Raw genomic sequence first — 15,971 nt, 5'->3', positions numbered from 1 at the left:
TTTCTTCCTATGGAGAGAAAGATGTAAAAGGTAAAATGAAATAGTGGTATTTCATAGAACATGGTGCTTTACATAAGCTTTATTAAAAGCCATTCAAAATTACATATAAAAACTAAAGAAATTTCCATCTTTTAAGAACAACTTCCATGAAAAATATGGTGAGTTAGCAGATACACCAGCCTTCTTTTACCTCATAAGTTAAATTGTGTTTGAACTTTTTGTCATCCCAGTTCAGATCTAGATATTCCTTAAATGATGCTGATGTTTGCTCTAGAGACCCACATGCATGAAGGTGTTCTATACTTAATACTCTCTGAAGCTGGAAGAGGAAAAAAAAAAAAAAGACATATTAGTAATTAAAAAAAAAATTGTGTTCAGTATTATCAGCCTTTCTAGAGGACTATGCTTTCTGGGCAAAATACATCCCTGTGAGAAGCCCTGAACAGTCCATATCTATAAAATACTCTTCTAGTCTCTAAGAGGTTGATGATCCTATCCTGGGAAAAAACTGCATCCCAAACACAAAAATATCTGGCAACATGAAACAGAACTCTTCAGAGCTTTTATTTTTCTTCCTTCGAGGCAGCAGCAGGAAAAAAAAAATGTTAAAAGGTTTTCATATAATAACAGGTGGAGAAAAAAATCATTCTGAGACAGAAAAACAGTATCGGTTACACCCTGCCCTTCTTTGACTCAAAGATTCATACCTGTCCTGAAGAGCCTGACACACACCCATCCCAGGCAGTGATGTTTGTCCTTGATTTATCCTCCAGGGTCAGTTGGATGTCAGTAGGCTGCCCACCATTCCACGTTAGCTGCAGCTGAAACCAGAAGACAAGGATTTGTCTAGTGAAGCAGGACTAGAACTAGCAGAAGAGCCTTCATGGCAATGTAGCAGAATGATCTCCAGCCAGTGGAGAAAAAAAGCAACACAATTAAAACTGCTAGAGAAAAGTGTTAAGACTCCATTGAACTGCGTGTGGTCTGGAAGCTGAAGGCCTTAGAAAAATGCACAGAGAAACTGCACTTTTACAACTGAAGCAATAGAAGCTTTTCTGTTATCTTCTCGGGAAGCTGCATTTGGTCTATCATGCATAGCAATTAATGGTAACAGTGGAGTAATGACATTACAAGAGAATTTATTACACTGAACATGACATTTGAGACATATTGGCTTACTGAGAGCTCTCGATGGCACGACTATGACAACCAAAATATTTCACATGAACAAACAGAACATTGCACAGTTTGTGCAGCTTGTTATTGAGCAGAAAGTCTTCAGCCTCAGCAACTGAAGTGTCCAGGCCCATGCCATACAGGTACTGCATTATGCATACAATGTTCAGATAAAAAAGTATTCCGTCATCTTTGAACTTGAAGGATGATTTGAGGAGTTCTTCATCTTTTTGCCCCTTTTATGCTTTGCAAGCATACATAACAATCTTAGTTTAAAGCCTTTCTGGTCTCACACATTTTCACACTTGTGTTGCAATTTCCTACATGGTACTAAAATTTAGGTTATCAAAAAAAACAACAAACAAACAAAAAACTTTATCAAAGGGTTTCTGGCTTATTTTCTAGCTTATTTATTTATTTGTAAGAATGGGAGTTTGTTCATCAAAATTTGCCTTATTTCATTGCTAGGTTGGCTCTCGTGTGTTTCTGGCTTCTTACCATCCAAAGTGGGTCAATGCTAAGGCAAGAAAGATACTGTCAGCTAGCAACAGTTATGCTTACAAATGGAAATAACACTCGTGTTTTGAACACAAGTAGATGATAGCACTTTGTGCTTTTTCAGTTTTTCAAGATGATATCTGGTTCTGCAATTCTTTGAGATGAAAAGAAGACTAACAGTCAATATAGTATTTCAGCTTTGTATTTTGTAGCTCTTACACATTATCTCACCTGGTGGTTGTACTTTCTGGCTCTTCTTTCTGACAGGGAATGAACCTCCAGTTGCCTCAAAGTGTAATTAAATGGCTGGGCAACAGTGGCTCTGTAATTCACACGGTCTCTTCCAAACTTCAGAGAAGATGACACTGATACCTTATCAATATAAACAGATGTAAAAGAAGCTTGTGAAATAAAATACCTCTCATATATTGACCTCAAACATACGTCCAGCAAGATATTTCTGTACCTTTTCCTGAGATGAACTGTGTGCTTAATAAAGTCATTTTTAAAGTAGCTAGGCAAATTGATGTTTAAATAAGGACATTCTTGCTACTTGAATTTCTTACATGACACATCTGAAAGTAATACTATTCTATGCATGTTATGAAGATGATGAACCATGCTTAAGTTTGTTGAGGCTTAAGTTTGATCTCATATTTAGGCACACTGGGCTCCACTGCCTCAGAATGATTAGTCAGAGCTTGCAAATTCAAGCACAAACAAAAATATTTGCAGAGTCAGGAACTAAATTCTGTAATGTTGCTGGGAGGTATCATACACTACTTGAAAATATTTTTTGTGATAATTTAAGTAGTGGCAGCATTTAAAGTTTTGGTAATTTGAACAGTAACACAAAAATACATTCTATACAAATTCTAAAGTAAAATTTGGAATTTTAGCACTTTGTAAATGGATCCTGTTAAAGGAATTCTGATTCGTTTTGCAGGCACATTTATGTTTTATTATGGTAACACATTTTACACGTTGTCTTTCCTCTTTCCATTATTCAGAAAAAAAAAAAAAAAGTAATACTCAGCCAAGATGCTGTATTTCAGACATATATGTAAGTTGGCATAGTTAGTTACAATATGTATTTCATTACCTTTGGTTATGCAGCAACCTGTGGGGTTACTGCAAACAAAATACTATGGCCTGAAAATACTCCCAACAAGTATATGGCCTTCTCATGTTCCATAGTCACAGCATTTTATACATCTGAGAAGGACAGTTTGACTCCTACTTGAATTCTTTGGCTTGCTTAATACTGTCTTAAAAAATAATAATAATAAAAAAAAAAAATCCACAAACTTCATAGTTCCTGTAATTCCCCACACACATATCTTCTGTGGACTGCTGTACCTGGTCCTTCTCCTTCCAGATGACAGTCAGGTCATCCCAGTGACTGCGTGTTGAATGCTTCATATACAACTTCACCCTCACATGCCACGGGAAGGTAATGGAGAGAGGATGGAAAAGCTCCACTACAAAGGAAAAAAAAAAGAAAAAAAAAAAAAAGAAGAAAACACACCACCAACAATAAAAACACAAGTAAGTTCTCCTCACCATGAATCATGACTGTTTACTTTCTGATAAAGAAGAAGGTACAGGATATGCTCTCCCAAAGGGAACGGGGCAACAATTGGTTCACAGAGAAAACATGGTCTTGGTTCACACACATGCATGCACCCCTACCCAACAGCCATAGTGACTTTAGTGTGCTGATTTCTGCAGAATACGAAAAAAAATAATAAGGGAAATGAAGAGTCTTCTATTTACCAGCAAATCAGTAATTATCCGTAATCATCAGAAGATTGATATCTACACCCAAAGCAACTTCCCGCAGTAACAGCCAGGGAAGTCATCTTTATGGAGGTGGGATGACTTTACCATTATGTAACAGTTTACAATTCTCAAACAAGTAAGTGCAGTTATTTTCTCTATTTTCAGTTAACACAGCCTCAGCATACAGATTCAGCACCTCAAGGTAGTGGCCTGTATCACCAGTGCTCCCTGCAGCAATCCAGTGCACTAGGGTAACAGAATTCACTACAGTTTCTGACAGAAGCCTCAGAACCATGTGACAATAAAACAACAAAAATTAGAATTTTATCCGAGGAGAAAAAGAAACACATGAAGAAGAAGAAAGAAGAATAAACAAAAATGAACTCAAAATGCTTCAACTACAAATTCAAAAGGGTACTTGGCCAGCCTTCAGAAAAAATGTTATCTGCAGGATATGTCTCTGGTGCAGTCATTATATGCCACATCTGAGATGTTGAAATGTTTTCCTTCTCTCAGTTGTGAAAGACTTGCATTTATATACTAACTTCAGAGTGAGCAACCCTCGCCACTGGATAACTGGGCATTTGAGGCTGAATGTTCCTCAAGCATGTCCGTGCAAGCCCGTGTGTACACATGTAATGACAACCTCACCGAGTTGTAAGTCTACAGATCCTATAAAGCTTCTCCTCAGCACCTTGATTTCTCTAGGAAGGAAATATATATGTTTCTTTTCCAGTACTTTTCAACTGTATCCTTAAGTTGTAAAACTACAGAACCAAGACCCTGATGTACACTGCAGAGTGTACTGCTGCTCACACTACGTGTTCTCCATCTCTCCCACCAAGGTTGCTTGTGCTTGTGAAAAATGAGGCATTCACTGGCACACAATTAAGGAGCTATTATATTCAAAATGGAACCATTAGGAAGAAGGGAGCGAGAGCCCAACACCTAAACAGGGATTTCTAGTTCAAATCACTACTCTGAATGAGGCAGAACGTAGATGCAAACCTCAGTCGGCCACCTCCCAGCTATGTGTCCTAGTGCCCTCGCTAGAAAGAAAGTAGCTGCAATATTTTAACGCTCTTCTCTGTTTACAAATGGTATCTAAGTCTGTTTATGTCTCCAATACTAGTTCCTATGTTTTTGATCTTCATTAAATATTTAAAATATTCAAAAGCAAATATAAAAAATAAGATCAAATGTTTCATTTAATTCAGAGCACTTCTGAAATTTATTGTAAAATAGCAATAGACATTTGTATTTGTTGACGACTTTTCAGTCTGGCTAAACTTTTTCCTGGCACTACTAAAGGTTATTGAAGTTTCACATGCTTCACAAAGCAGAAATATGGCTCTGAAGTGGACGTTTCTAACAGCCAAACTTCTCAAGAATTTGAAGCAAATAAGATCTTGTAAGGCCTGGACTGAGACAATTTGAATATGGATATGACAGTTTATTGTATAGTCTGCTATCAACAAAAGAATTTAGAAACCTACCCTGAATGTCATGACCTCCATGCAACTTTGGAAAGAGTCCAGTGTAAATGCCTGTTATCTTTACCTCTTTGCCATCCCACAGAGCAATTTGCCTCAGCATACGTGTTCTATTGCCTTTTTGGTAAACCGTCATGAACACAAGCTGCACTGGAAGATTTTTTAACTAAAAATGAAAGAGGACAAACATTAAATCCCAAGTTCTCTGAAAAGTTAAAAACCTATTGGAGTTTATAGCTTATACCCAAAATTACCTGTTTAGAATCTAGCTTTAGAAATGTGTTTGTAAAAGGTCTAGCACAATGATACCCTAATGCCTGATCACTCCTTTTATTACCTGTATAATAAAAAATTAGCAATAGTTCAGTTTTTAATATATGATTTTTCTTATTTCCTAGGTATCTGTGTATTAACATACTCTGTCTATAGAAGCACACAAATATCAAACCAAACAACAATTTATATCATTTGTCATCCACGCAAGCTAATCCAGTCATTCAAATTTTTGTTTGCTCATGCTACTGAAGAAATCAAGGGCAAAGCACCTCATAGCAACTAGAGCTGTATGTGTCCTTCAAGGTTTGGCAGCCAGCATCCTGACTGCCATGCTCTAGAAATAAGATAGTCACAGCTTGCCTTTTGCCATTTGAGTTGATGGTACCAACCTGGGACATTGTCTGTATTATTTCAATGACATTAGTGTAGCTGGTTCCAGTGAAAGTTAGCTTAGCTGTAGCATTGAAATCCCTCTTTTCCATACTGAGGTAGAGTTTGCCTTTTGCTTCAGTCATGTCAGAATTTACCTTTTAAAGTTCCCAAAGCGAGAGAGAGAGAGAGAGAGAGAGAGAGAGAGAGAGAGAGAGAGATTGAGAGAGAGAGAGATGAGTATTGTGCTCACATTCTTGTCACAGTATATTATGTTATGGTCCTCAAGACCTTAGACAGATCTGACTTGTCAATTTCCCTTATGTTCACATTGTAGAAGACAGGTACAAAATAGCGTATACTGAATAACACGCATAAGAACTTTGTTTGTATGTGACCAGTTATTTCAGGAGTAACAGTGTTCTGCATTTGACTTCACTGGCACAGGTTGCCCAGAGAGTTGTGAAGCCTCCCTCCTTGGAGATCTTCAAAAGCTGCCTGGGCAACTTGCTCTACTTGGCCATTGTAGAGCAGGGAGGTTGGACCAGCTGACCTCCAGTGGTGCCTTCCAACCTCTGTGCCTTCCAACCTCTGTGATTCTGTGACTGACAAATAACCCCATTCATCTGCCTTGACTCTTGTGTACTTTTGCACTGCAAACAGCCAATATCCAACATTGTTTTCTGCCCAGTCTCCCTTTTCTTAGTAGCCAGAATAATTAAAAAAAATTCCGGGGGAGATTCTGTCAGAAGTCGTAATTTATGCAGATGCATGGAAGCGAGTCAAATGGAACAAAGCCTTTCCATCAGGACTGCTGGCATCTTTGAAAACATCAACGTCCTCAACAACAAGAAGGCCAGAGATAGTAGCACTAGAAATAATACAGCTTGACTCCAAAAATACTAGGTAAGTCTAGTTTGTGGTGATGTGTGATAGATAACTTGCACATACTTACCTTAGTAGATAGTTCTGTTGCACTGGGGAAGTACTGTAGAAAGAAGGGAAGATTCTGGAGTGCTTTTATATTCAACTCTTCACTAAAGGGAAGAAATGGACTTTTGTTCAACAGTATTTCAGAAAGTCTATTCTCACTGACAGCACAAGTTCAGCTGAGTAGTCTCTGAGTCTACCACAGCTATAAAAGTTAAAAATTGCAGTACCTTCCACTGAAAGTTTACCCAGCTCACATTTTTTGATGTATTCATACAAAGGGAAAGGAAACTAAAGAGCAGTGCCATCTCCGACCTCAGTGAAAAACCTGTGTATGTATCTGAGGGACAGAATGTGGCCTGCTGGATCAAAAATTATTTTGGCTGTCATAGTAAATGCATCAGCTCTTTTAAAATTATATATATATTTTTGGAATCTCACTTTGCAAGCATTGCCATGGTTTCCAGCTTTAGAATTTACCATTATTAGACATTTTAACAGAACTTACAAGACTTTTCAGCACAAAGGTCTTTTACTAGAAACTTAATCTAGAAATACCTGAAATACTGTAAAGCTCAAAATATTACATCTCTTAAACGTCCTCAAAAGCCTACAGTTGTGTTTTTTTAATATATATATATATATGCTATACCAAATTTTTCTGTTTAGGCATCGATTATCAGACACTTTGCAGCATATTCTATTCATTCTTCTTTTCTTGAAATAACTTTTAAATTTTTAAAAGAAAAAATAGGGAAATAAAGCACAGCAGATACAGCCCTACTGATAACAATTTACAAAACTGAGAGTCTCCATTATTTTACATGGTTCAATTATGCTAGAATGACTTAAGATTTGAAGAGCAACATCAAGTTAAGGTATACTTCTAAGTTCTTGTCTTGCTCAGCTTGAGTTTCCTGCATTATTTCACTGTCTGCTGCACTTTGATGCTGTGGGGGCAGGCAAAAAGACAAGCATGCCCCAAACTGCAGGGCTGGGCATCTCCAGCTCTTCATAAACTTACAGAGTGCTTTGGTAAAGAAAGCAGTAATTTTTTCCATGGAATTACAGTGGTCTAATGACATTTTTTCAGTGCTTAGAATGACCCTTTTACCCTTGCTGGTCATTTTTCCTACTAATGGTAAAGGTGAAGTTTCTGTTTTGTTCATAGGTCAGCTTCAGAGCTCCTTCAAATTCATTTTCAGTCAGGACTTCTTTAATTGTCATCTGCAGGGAAGAAAAAACAACAAGGAAGCAAATAAAAAACCACACTCCATAGATTCCACACAATATTTGACCTAACCTGACCACAGTCACTTGACTGACCAAAAAAATTTATCTTCCCGAAAGGCCTTCCAGATGCTTTCTAGACTTAATTCAAAACGATAAAGAGATGTCTTCCTTTATTTCTGTGTTTCCATAGCTACTTATTTGCACCGTTGACAAATAACCTTACTTTTAACGTACCCTTGTCTACTTTAAATCTAAAGCCTTAGATTCTTGTTTATGCCTCCTCCAGTCTTTCATATGCTGTAAATAAACTGCCTCTCCTTCTTTTTTTGATGAAACAGGCGGAGCTCCACAAACCTCTTACTCTAGTGTATTTTCTTTCTCCCACAGCTGCTGGCGCATCTACAGCTTTATCCTGAAATGCTAAAGACTCCCCCTGGGGAAGATGATTACTGTCTCTCACTTAAATATCAACACATGTCGTGTTTGCTAAAGTGTGTGGAAACAATAATTTCTGAAGTCCCTTGATTACACTTGTACCTTACACATGAATAAGGCATTTAATGAATTAACATCTCTGTTATTCTTTTTTTCACTCAAACATTTAGAAGATAAAAGACATTTCACTAATGATCAAGGTGGGAGAAGCAGGGCATACATCTAACACCTTTTAATAAAAATGTTGGCATTAAATATACATTTCAAACACTGACACTTAATATGCAGGTTTAATATTGATATAACATGTATTTTCAGAAGAGTCTACCTTTAATCTTGTATTCTAGCTACATATCCTCTTATTAGAAGAGAAGGTGACAGGTGGATGACTTGGATGTGCTGTTCTGTACACTACCCACCAAAAGGCAAGGAGACATTTCAACTAACAACTCTCCCAAAGGATGAACAGGAACAGCCTTTGTTGATCCTGTCAGGTAGTTTGGAATACAAATCTATTTCTGTTCATTAAACTTTGTGCTTTGAGCAACAATGAAATATTTGAGGTATTTGTGCTACAGATGGTTTAACAGAGCTCGGGACTTCTCTATGTATAGTGTATGAAGGACAGCTGCTACTACTGCTAAAGCTCCTACTTTAGCAACCCAAATCAGCCAGGAAGTGACAGTAAACAAGTGCCTTCCTGAAATGATTAGATCCTGAAATCAGTGATTTCAGGTACCTCCTGAGTTTCTTTAGAAAGAGACCATTAGATTTGTACTTAAGATGACGAAGGATTCTGATACATTGGACCAAGTTGTCTCTCATCTGCACCTTGTATAAACCTGGAGTAATTTCACTGAGTCTGTTGGAGGTGCTCTGGATTCATGCTAGTGCAACTTAACTGACAGGTCTAATCAAAGTACATGATCTATGGTTTATTACCTGAAGGAAGAAGGGGAGTCCCAGATGATGGAGAAGTGATATTGAATGCTTCACCTCTGCCATGAATTCAAATAAACCATAGAGCTCAAAGCCGGTATCAACATCCATATTCATGGTTATATCTTTGTCATCATATTGGACTTCACAGATAGTCCTGGTTTTGTTTTCTAAATAGCAATAACAAAATAGTGTCATTTTGAAGGGCTCATTTTCAAGGAATTTCAGTAGTGCCTGTATAAAATTAATCCATCCTGCTTTTGGATTGAGACACTCGTCATGAAGAAGTCATCCATTTGTGACAACATAAGCTGCAGCCTGTGAGTTCGAGGAGTGAAGCAAAATTCAGAGTTTTTTGGATGTCCTTGAACTTATCCAGTCTTAACAGAGCATGTACCCATGAACACGTATTAAGTCACAAGTCAGTTCCCAACAGTAATGTGTTTTTGTGACTAGAGTTGACTAGCTTATACAACCAAGCATAGCACTTGGCACATAGTACCCATTCCCTCTAGTGAAGAGCTCTGAGCTGTTTTTATCTCCAGGGACTGAGTTCCAGATACAGGAGAAACAACACTAATCAAACTGCACAACTTAAGACCTTTCTCCCATTTTGCTACCAGCTTTTAGTATTTGAAAAAGGAGAAAATACAGACTGCTAAGAAATAAAAATAAGATGAGAGATATGAAATCTCAAAAATCTTTAGGAGAAAATGGATCACAGACATGCATGTAATCATACAGTCATCATTGGTGGCTGTCCCAAAAACCTTTTGCTGTTGCTTTTTTTTTCAGAATAGCTAACAACAGTATTGATCCGGTGCCTGCTGGCCTCAATAATTCCTACTTGTTGGTGCTCTATGGTTTTATTTACACAGTTGTCTGCCACTACCACCACAAATATTCTCCTGTGTGGGCAGTGGAGTTACTTGATCAGAAAGGAAATCACCAGCTGAGGAAAATGCAGTTAGGATTTACATCAGGACACATTTTAAGGACAGACTGGCTTATTCAGGATGATTCTGTCAACAGATAAAAGCCATTTATAATTATTTTCAAAAACTGCATAAAATTACACTGGAATTCATATTTCTGTGCTCTGTAGCAGTTTCTTTGTGTGATCTGGAAAATGAAGTTTCTTATTTTATGCAGTTAAGTATCCTGGGGATCACCAGTTTTACCAGGTGTTGTACCCCGTGAGATGTTTCCTGGAATTAAAAAAACAAATGCAATATAACTAAAAACAGATGTAGTTTAAGAATGACAATTTTATTCACATACCAAAAAAAAAAAAGGACCCTTTTTAAGTAGAGAAAATATTAATCAGTTTGTAGCTGTTGAAGAAATAGTTGAAACATCCTCAAAGAGTTATTGTTCAACAAGAATGCCACATGGAACAGCAGGAACCTACCTGATTTCTGTAAACCGAGAATCAAACTGATTGCCCTAGGGTAGCCAGATGCCTGTAGCACCTCATTATTATGAACACTCTGGCAAAAGATATCCATTTGGTGACCAACATAATAAGAGTTTATTATGTATGTGATTGATGTTTCTCCAGCTGCAATATGCATATATCTTTCTTGAGTAGCATTTATTCCTTGAAAAAACACATCTACCTAAAAAATAACATGTAGATATGTTTTTGAAATACCATTTAAATGTCATTTCATTTTAAAACAGAAGACAAATGGAAGTGAAAAGTCTCTTTAGTCTATACTTATTTTAAAAATCTATCCATTAGCAGAAAAAAAAATCTTATCCTTTCATTAATCATCTATGACTTTCCCATAGCAAATCTGTTCAACTGAGTTTCGAATCACTTAAGTCTCATTTATTTATCTCAAATTCTCGTTAGTTCTCTTTTATCCCACAAAAACATGAAAAACATGACTCCTGTTATATAAAGAATCTTTGACCCATGCATACTGCCAATGTTTACCAGAGAGTAGGTACTCCAGTACTTCCCTGAAAGAGTACTTAAATAATTATTTCTTTAAGTATTAAATTCCTATTAACAAAATCAGGAGCAATATTCCAATTCACAATGCAATGTGCTGATGCCATACTGCCGTTGATGTGCAATATTTGTAAAACACATTGTACTAACACTGATCAGAATGGAATAACCTGGTCCAGAAATTAGTTAATAATAAATTTTCTATTTCAGTAGTCCAGATTTTAGCCATCCATATTATTTAATATCAGAAAGTCTCATCTTACAAAATTGTAGTTCTCATTTTAGCCATGGTCTATACATTACAATAAAGGATAATAATTTTATTTTTTTTTTACATTTTTTTAAATTGAAACTACCTGTATAGATGTTGGGATTCTGGCTTGTATCAACCATGGCCAAGTATGCTCGAAATTCCCTGTTACATTGGTACTTGTTTCAGACTCCTGGATATGCCCTTCAAGAACTGTCAAGTGAGCACCATAATGCACTTTAATACTCAAGCTCTTGATCACTTTCAGGTTCAAAATAGCCTGCAAACAACAATGATAATTTGTGAAAATGCAGCTTTGTAAAATGCAAAGTTCCTGTTATCAGGTTTCCATCTTTGGTTCAGGTAGCATCAATCTCAAAGACGTGTAAATAAAAATTCATCTCATATCATTTTGTAACACAGACTAGTTAGAAATATTGAAGAAAGCTACCTGTTATTTTTAAATTTAAGATTTTAACAAGTATTCTGCAGCATGGCCATGCCTTAACCCTATTCAAGCAGTTATGTGATTAATAAAGCTTTAGTGTTGTGCTGTAGGCTTGTGTATCTCAGATATAAAAATATGTCAGATAATCAGTGGCTGGAAGGAAAATACCATTTGGAATGTAAACCTTGAAATTGTTATTAGTACTCAACTCTGTCTAGTCTATACATGGCACACCAAAGATCTATCAGACAGACAAGGCATATGCTAAAATTCACTGCCTCTCCTCAGGTAGGGAATGCTGCAAGCTCATCTGTGGCTTGGGTTGTTCATAGATTGGGAACAAGCCTCCAAGCTCTTATTCCTATTAAAAGTTCGGGTCCAGCAAGCTGTTCTTCCAGCCCCTCGAGAACAAAGTGAGCTTCTGGACTCCCCTGCTATTTGACTTCCACAGCTACTGCTTCTATCTCATGGCCTGATTCCAGACTAGGTGTGTGTCTCCCCTGTCAGTGTCTGATAACTCACCTGCAACTCAATCCTGTCTTCTATCTGCAAAGCCTTCAGTGCTTCTATGTTATGAGTAAGTTTGTAGTTCAGAGACACAACACCCAACTTCTGGACAAGGCTCAGTTCTTCTCTAATCTGTTATGCACAAATAACATATAACAAAAGTTAACTGTGGTGCATCTTTGATATTGGCACTGCCCTGATTATTTCTAATTATTGTACTAATTACACATTAGAGTAAAATTACAAAAATTTAAGGTGACGTGTCTAATTTTTTATGTCACATTATTGTACTGCAATAGGGAGTATGAGGCACCTAGTGCTGATGCCTGAAAAGAAAGGTTTGACATGGTGTTGTGGTTTAAGTTGGCAGGCAGCTAAGCACCACGCAGCTGTCTGGTCACTTCCCCCCAGTGGGATGGGGGTAGAATTGACCAAGGTAAAAGCGCAAGAACTTGTGGGTTGACATAAGAACAGTTTAACAAGACTGAAAAAAAATATATATATATTAAAAATTAAGTGATGCACAATGCAATTGCTTACCACCAGCCAACCAATGCCCAGCCTGTCTGCAATCAGTGGCAATCCCCTGGCCAAGTCCCCCCGTGTTACTGCTGAGCATGAGGCCACACGGTGTGAGACATCCCTTGCCCAGTTTGAGTCACCTGTCCTGGCTGGGTCCCCTCCCAGCTCGTGCACCCCCAGCCTCCTTGCTGGCAGGGCAGTACAAGAAGCAGAGAAGTCCTTGGCTCTGTGTTAGCACCGCTCAGCAACAGCTAAACCAGCTACGTGTTATCAACATTACTTCCATCTGAAATCCAAAACACAGCACCATACCAGCTACTATGGAGAAAATTAACTCCAGCCCATCTGAAACCAGGACATACAGTTTGCAAATGGGAATCATGGATCACTGCTGAAGTCAAATTTATTGCTAAAACAGTTGGCACAGGAGTGGTTGAAAGACAGTGGCTTCATTTAAGACCTTTAAAACTGAACCAGCCCCTGAAGAGTATTCCTAGGAGAGCCTCAAGCACAGCTATTTGAAGTGGAAAAGCAATTTTTACCATACCAATCAGCTCACGCTAACCTCTATTTCACATCTTCCTAACATGGAGAAGATACTCACTTGCTCGTTGTTCACACAGAAGTAAGTCAGTCTTCTATAGAAGTCACTATTTTTTTCTGATATTACATCAACTAACATCTTCATAGGAATTCCAATGTCAGCAGCTTCTTGAATGTTATGGGTTAGCATGACATCCAGCTCTTGTCTTTCCTGTTAAAATTTCACAACATATATAGAAAAATATGTGTAGATTCCAAAGCTTGCTGCCATATATAGTTCAAAACAGGAATTTAGTATATTTGTCTGTCCTACACTTAACACTAGTTAAAGCCAATTGCACTGAAATTAAGGAATTTACACTGGGTGGGGATGGGGGGGGTGGAATAGAAAAAAAGTTAAGCCTGACAGATAGTATAAAAAACAGTTTTCAATTACAAGACAAAAAGTGCAAACGTCTCCCTCTCGTGTCAAAAACTTCCACTAGCAATCTGTTTCTCTACAGCACAAAATACCCAGGAATTACCAGTTATGGCAAGCAAGAGAATGATCAAAAGGAACTTCATGTACTTCTCTCTGTGTGTACTCTTCTCTCCTGCACTGGTGACAAGAGAAGTCAAACTTGTAATTGTCAACAGGAAAGCAAGAGATTCACAGCCTTTCTTGTGTTGTTGTCTTACTGAAGAAACAAACAGCAGTGCCACAATTAATCCTTGCCTATTATTTTGCACTGTGAATCACAGTGATCACTCTATAAATCACAGCCTTTTTTCTTCTTGTGCATTGCTGTGTATTTCCATGATGAATGAAGAGTGTTAATACTGGGAGGACCTGTTGTGTACCTGGGGTGTGATCAGCACCTGTGTTTTTGCATGTTGTATCATATTTGATGTACAATATAACAAATACCAAATAGTATAATATAAAAAAATATATGCAGACAAAGAACATAATAAGGAAATTATTCAGGAAGTGCCACAGCCTGTATCATATTATCCTATGTGCTTTACTGTATATTACAGGTGTCAAATTTCCAAAGATTTAATTTTTATTCTGGCATTTGTTACTAAAGCTTGTCTATTTGTTCCCAATAAAATAGTTTAGAGTATGTCATCCAGTACTTTGCACATGCAATCTAATAGTCTGCAGGATACTCACATCAGTGATGTTTAGTATAAGGAGTCCTTGTAATTTACTTTCATCAACAATGATGAATGTCTGTGAATCTAGGTTCATTTTATCCATTAAAACATAGCCTGAACCATCAATTTTTACTGGTGCTCCAAGATCCTGTAGAAGTAAAATGAACAAATAAATAATGAAAAAAAAATACACACACTAAACAAAACACCAAAATTCACCCCTTTTATGCTTACCCACAGGTGTTATATACCTGAGATTTTTTTTTATTCCTTTTAAGTAGCCATAATAGCACCTAGCTCTAAATCTAGCACATCAGGTAGTATACCCATCCACTTTTTTCTTTTTTCTTCTGAAGATGTCAGATATATTTTCAATAAGAGAGCTACCATAAATAGGACACAAGACAACCTGACAGATCTTCCTACCTGAGTGAACGGTCAATTAATTTCCTATGCATTGCATTGCTCCAAGGACACAAAGCATCCATAAATCCAGTGAAACCATACAGTTTACACAGGTTGATTACGGCAGCTTTGTTTTCAGGAGAGGGCAGGTAAATCTCATCTTTATATGTTCCATTTTACCCTGATGTGCATATTGAATCCATGGCTCATTCTGTGATAACATCTCACTAAAACTTTCCCCCCACACAATTCTGTCCCTTCCATTTCCTGGCTGTGCAGCACTAACTGGTGGGGTCTGTGAGAGGCCTAGTATAACAATGCAATGATTTCAAACAGCAATATAATTTTTCAGTCTGAAGATTCAGTGCTCAATCCAGCTACGTTTAAAACTGCTACTTCAGGAAATCCTGCTGCAGAATTTCTCCCCCTCCACCTTCCTACAACAGTCTAGTCTGAGAAAACAAACTAATGAGTAAGAACTGAGGGAAGAAGTGCCACTTTTTCACACCGCCATCAAAAGGCAGAATGTGCTCAGCATGCAACACTAACTTGCTGAGAAAGGTCACAGCACTCTGCCTTTCTTCACCTAGGGAGCTTTGAAACCTGCCTCACTGCCCAGCTCTCTTAGCACCTCCCAGGCACCAGCACTTGAACTCCTTCTGAGATGAGGACTCCCAGGATGTCTGATGCCTGCCAGGTGGATTATTCCCAGGACAGGGCTTACCTTCCTTTGCTTTGTACAGCAATGAGACTGTACTGCAAAGGATGGACAACATTTCAAGTGTGCGATATGAGGTCATTCCACAGATCTCCAGTTTTCATTACATATGTCTACTAGCTAAATCTTTTCAACAAAGACACTACTACTGTTGCTGTTTAGAGTCTATAGTGAGATTCTCACCACACCTAGAAGTTTAATCTCATTAATGAAGCAGAAGGTGTGACTTGGCGGTGCTAGTCAGGCACTCTAAATAGTAAGGTTCAGCTCAGTGGTAACTGTATGGCCAGCTTTTCAAGAATTACCACAGAAAAATGCCTCACCAGGGCAGTCCAAAACAGCTTGTT

General features: G+C 37.7%; 1 protein-coding gene across 1 annotated transcript in view; it reads right to left on the bottom strand.

Moving 5' to 3' along the window:
- Positions 1-15,971, bottom strand: part of LOC121078631 — a 94,897-nt gene that overhangs the window by 19,242 nt on the left and 59,684 nt on the right. The window contains exons 45-58 of the mRNA XM_040575017.1: positions 14,518-14,649; positions 13,423-13,572; positions 12,312-12,428; positions 11,448-11,621; positions 10,543-10,750; positions 9,135-9,301; positions 7,639-7,751; positions 6,550-6,631; positions 5,615-5,752; positions 4,953-5,115; positions 3,034-3,155; positions 1,906-2,046; positions 708-821; positions 191-319 (exon numbers count right to left, since the gene is read on the bottom strand). Coding sequence (XP_040430951.1) covers positions 191-319; positions 708-821; positions 1,906-2,046; positions 3,034-3,155; positions 4,953-5,115; positions 5,615-5,752; positions 6,550-6,631; positions 7,639-7,751; positions 9,135-9,301; positions 10,543-10,750; positions 11,448-11,621; positions 12,312-12,428; positions 13,423-13,572; positions 14,518-14,649 — 1,950 coding nt within the window. The remainder of the gene's footprint in view (positions 1-190; positions 320-707; positions 822-1,905; positions 2,047-3,033; positions 3,156-4,952; positions 5,116-5,614; positions 5,753-6,549; positions 6,632-7,638; positions 7,752-9,134; positions 9,302-10,542; positions 10,751-11,447; positions 11,622-12,311; positions 12,429-13,422; positions 13,573-14,517; positions 14,650-15,971) is intronic.

Source organism: Cygnus olor, chromosome 15 (assembly GCF_009769625.2).
Source record: "Cygnus olor isolate bCygOlo1 chromosome 15, bCygOlo1.pri.v2, whole genome shotgun sequence".
NCBI classification, from domain to species: domain Eukaryota; kingdom Metazoa; phylum Chordata; class Aves; order Anseriformes; family Anatidae; genus Cygnus; species Cygnus olor.
The sequence above is the reverse complement of the archived record's forward strand: the minus strand, read 5'-3'. Positions and strand labels throughout refer to the sequence as shown.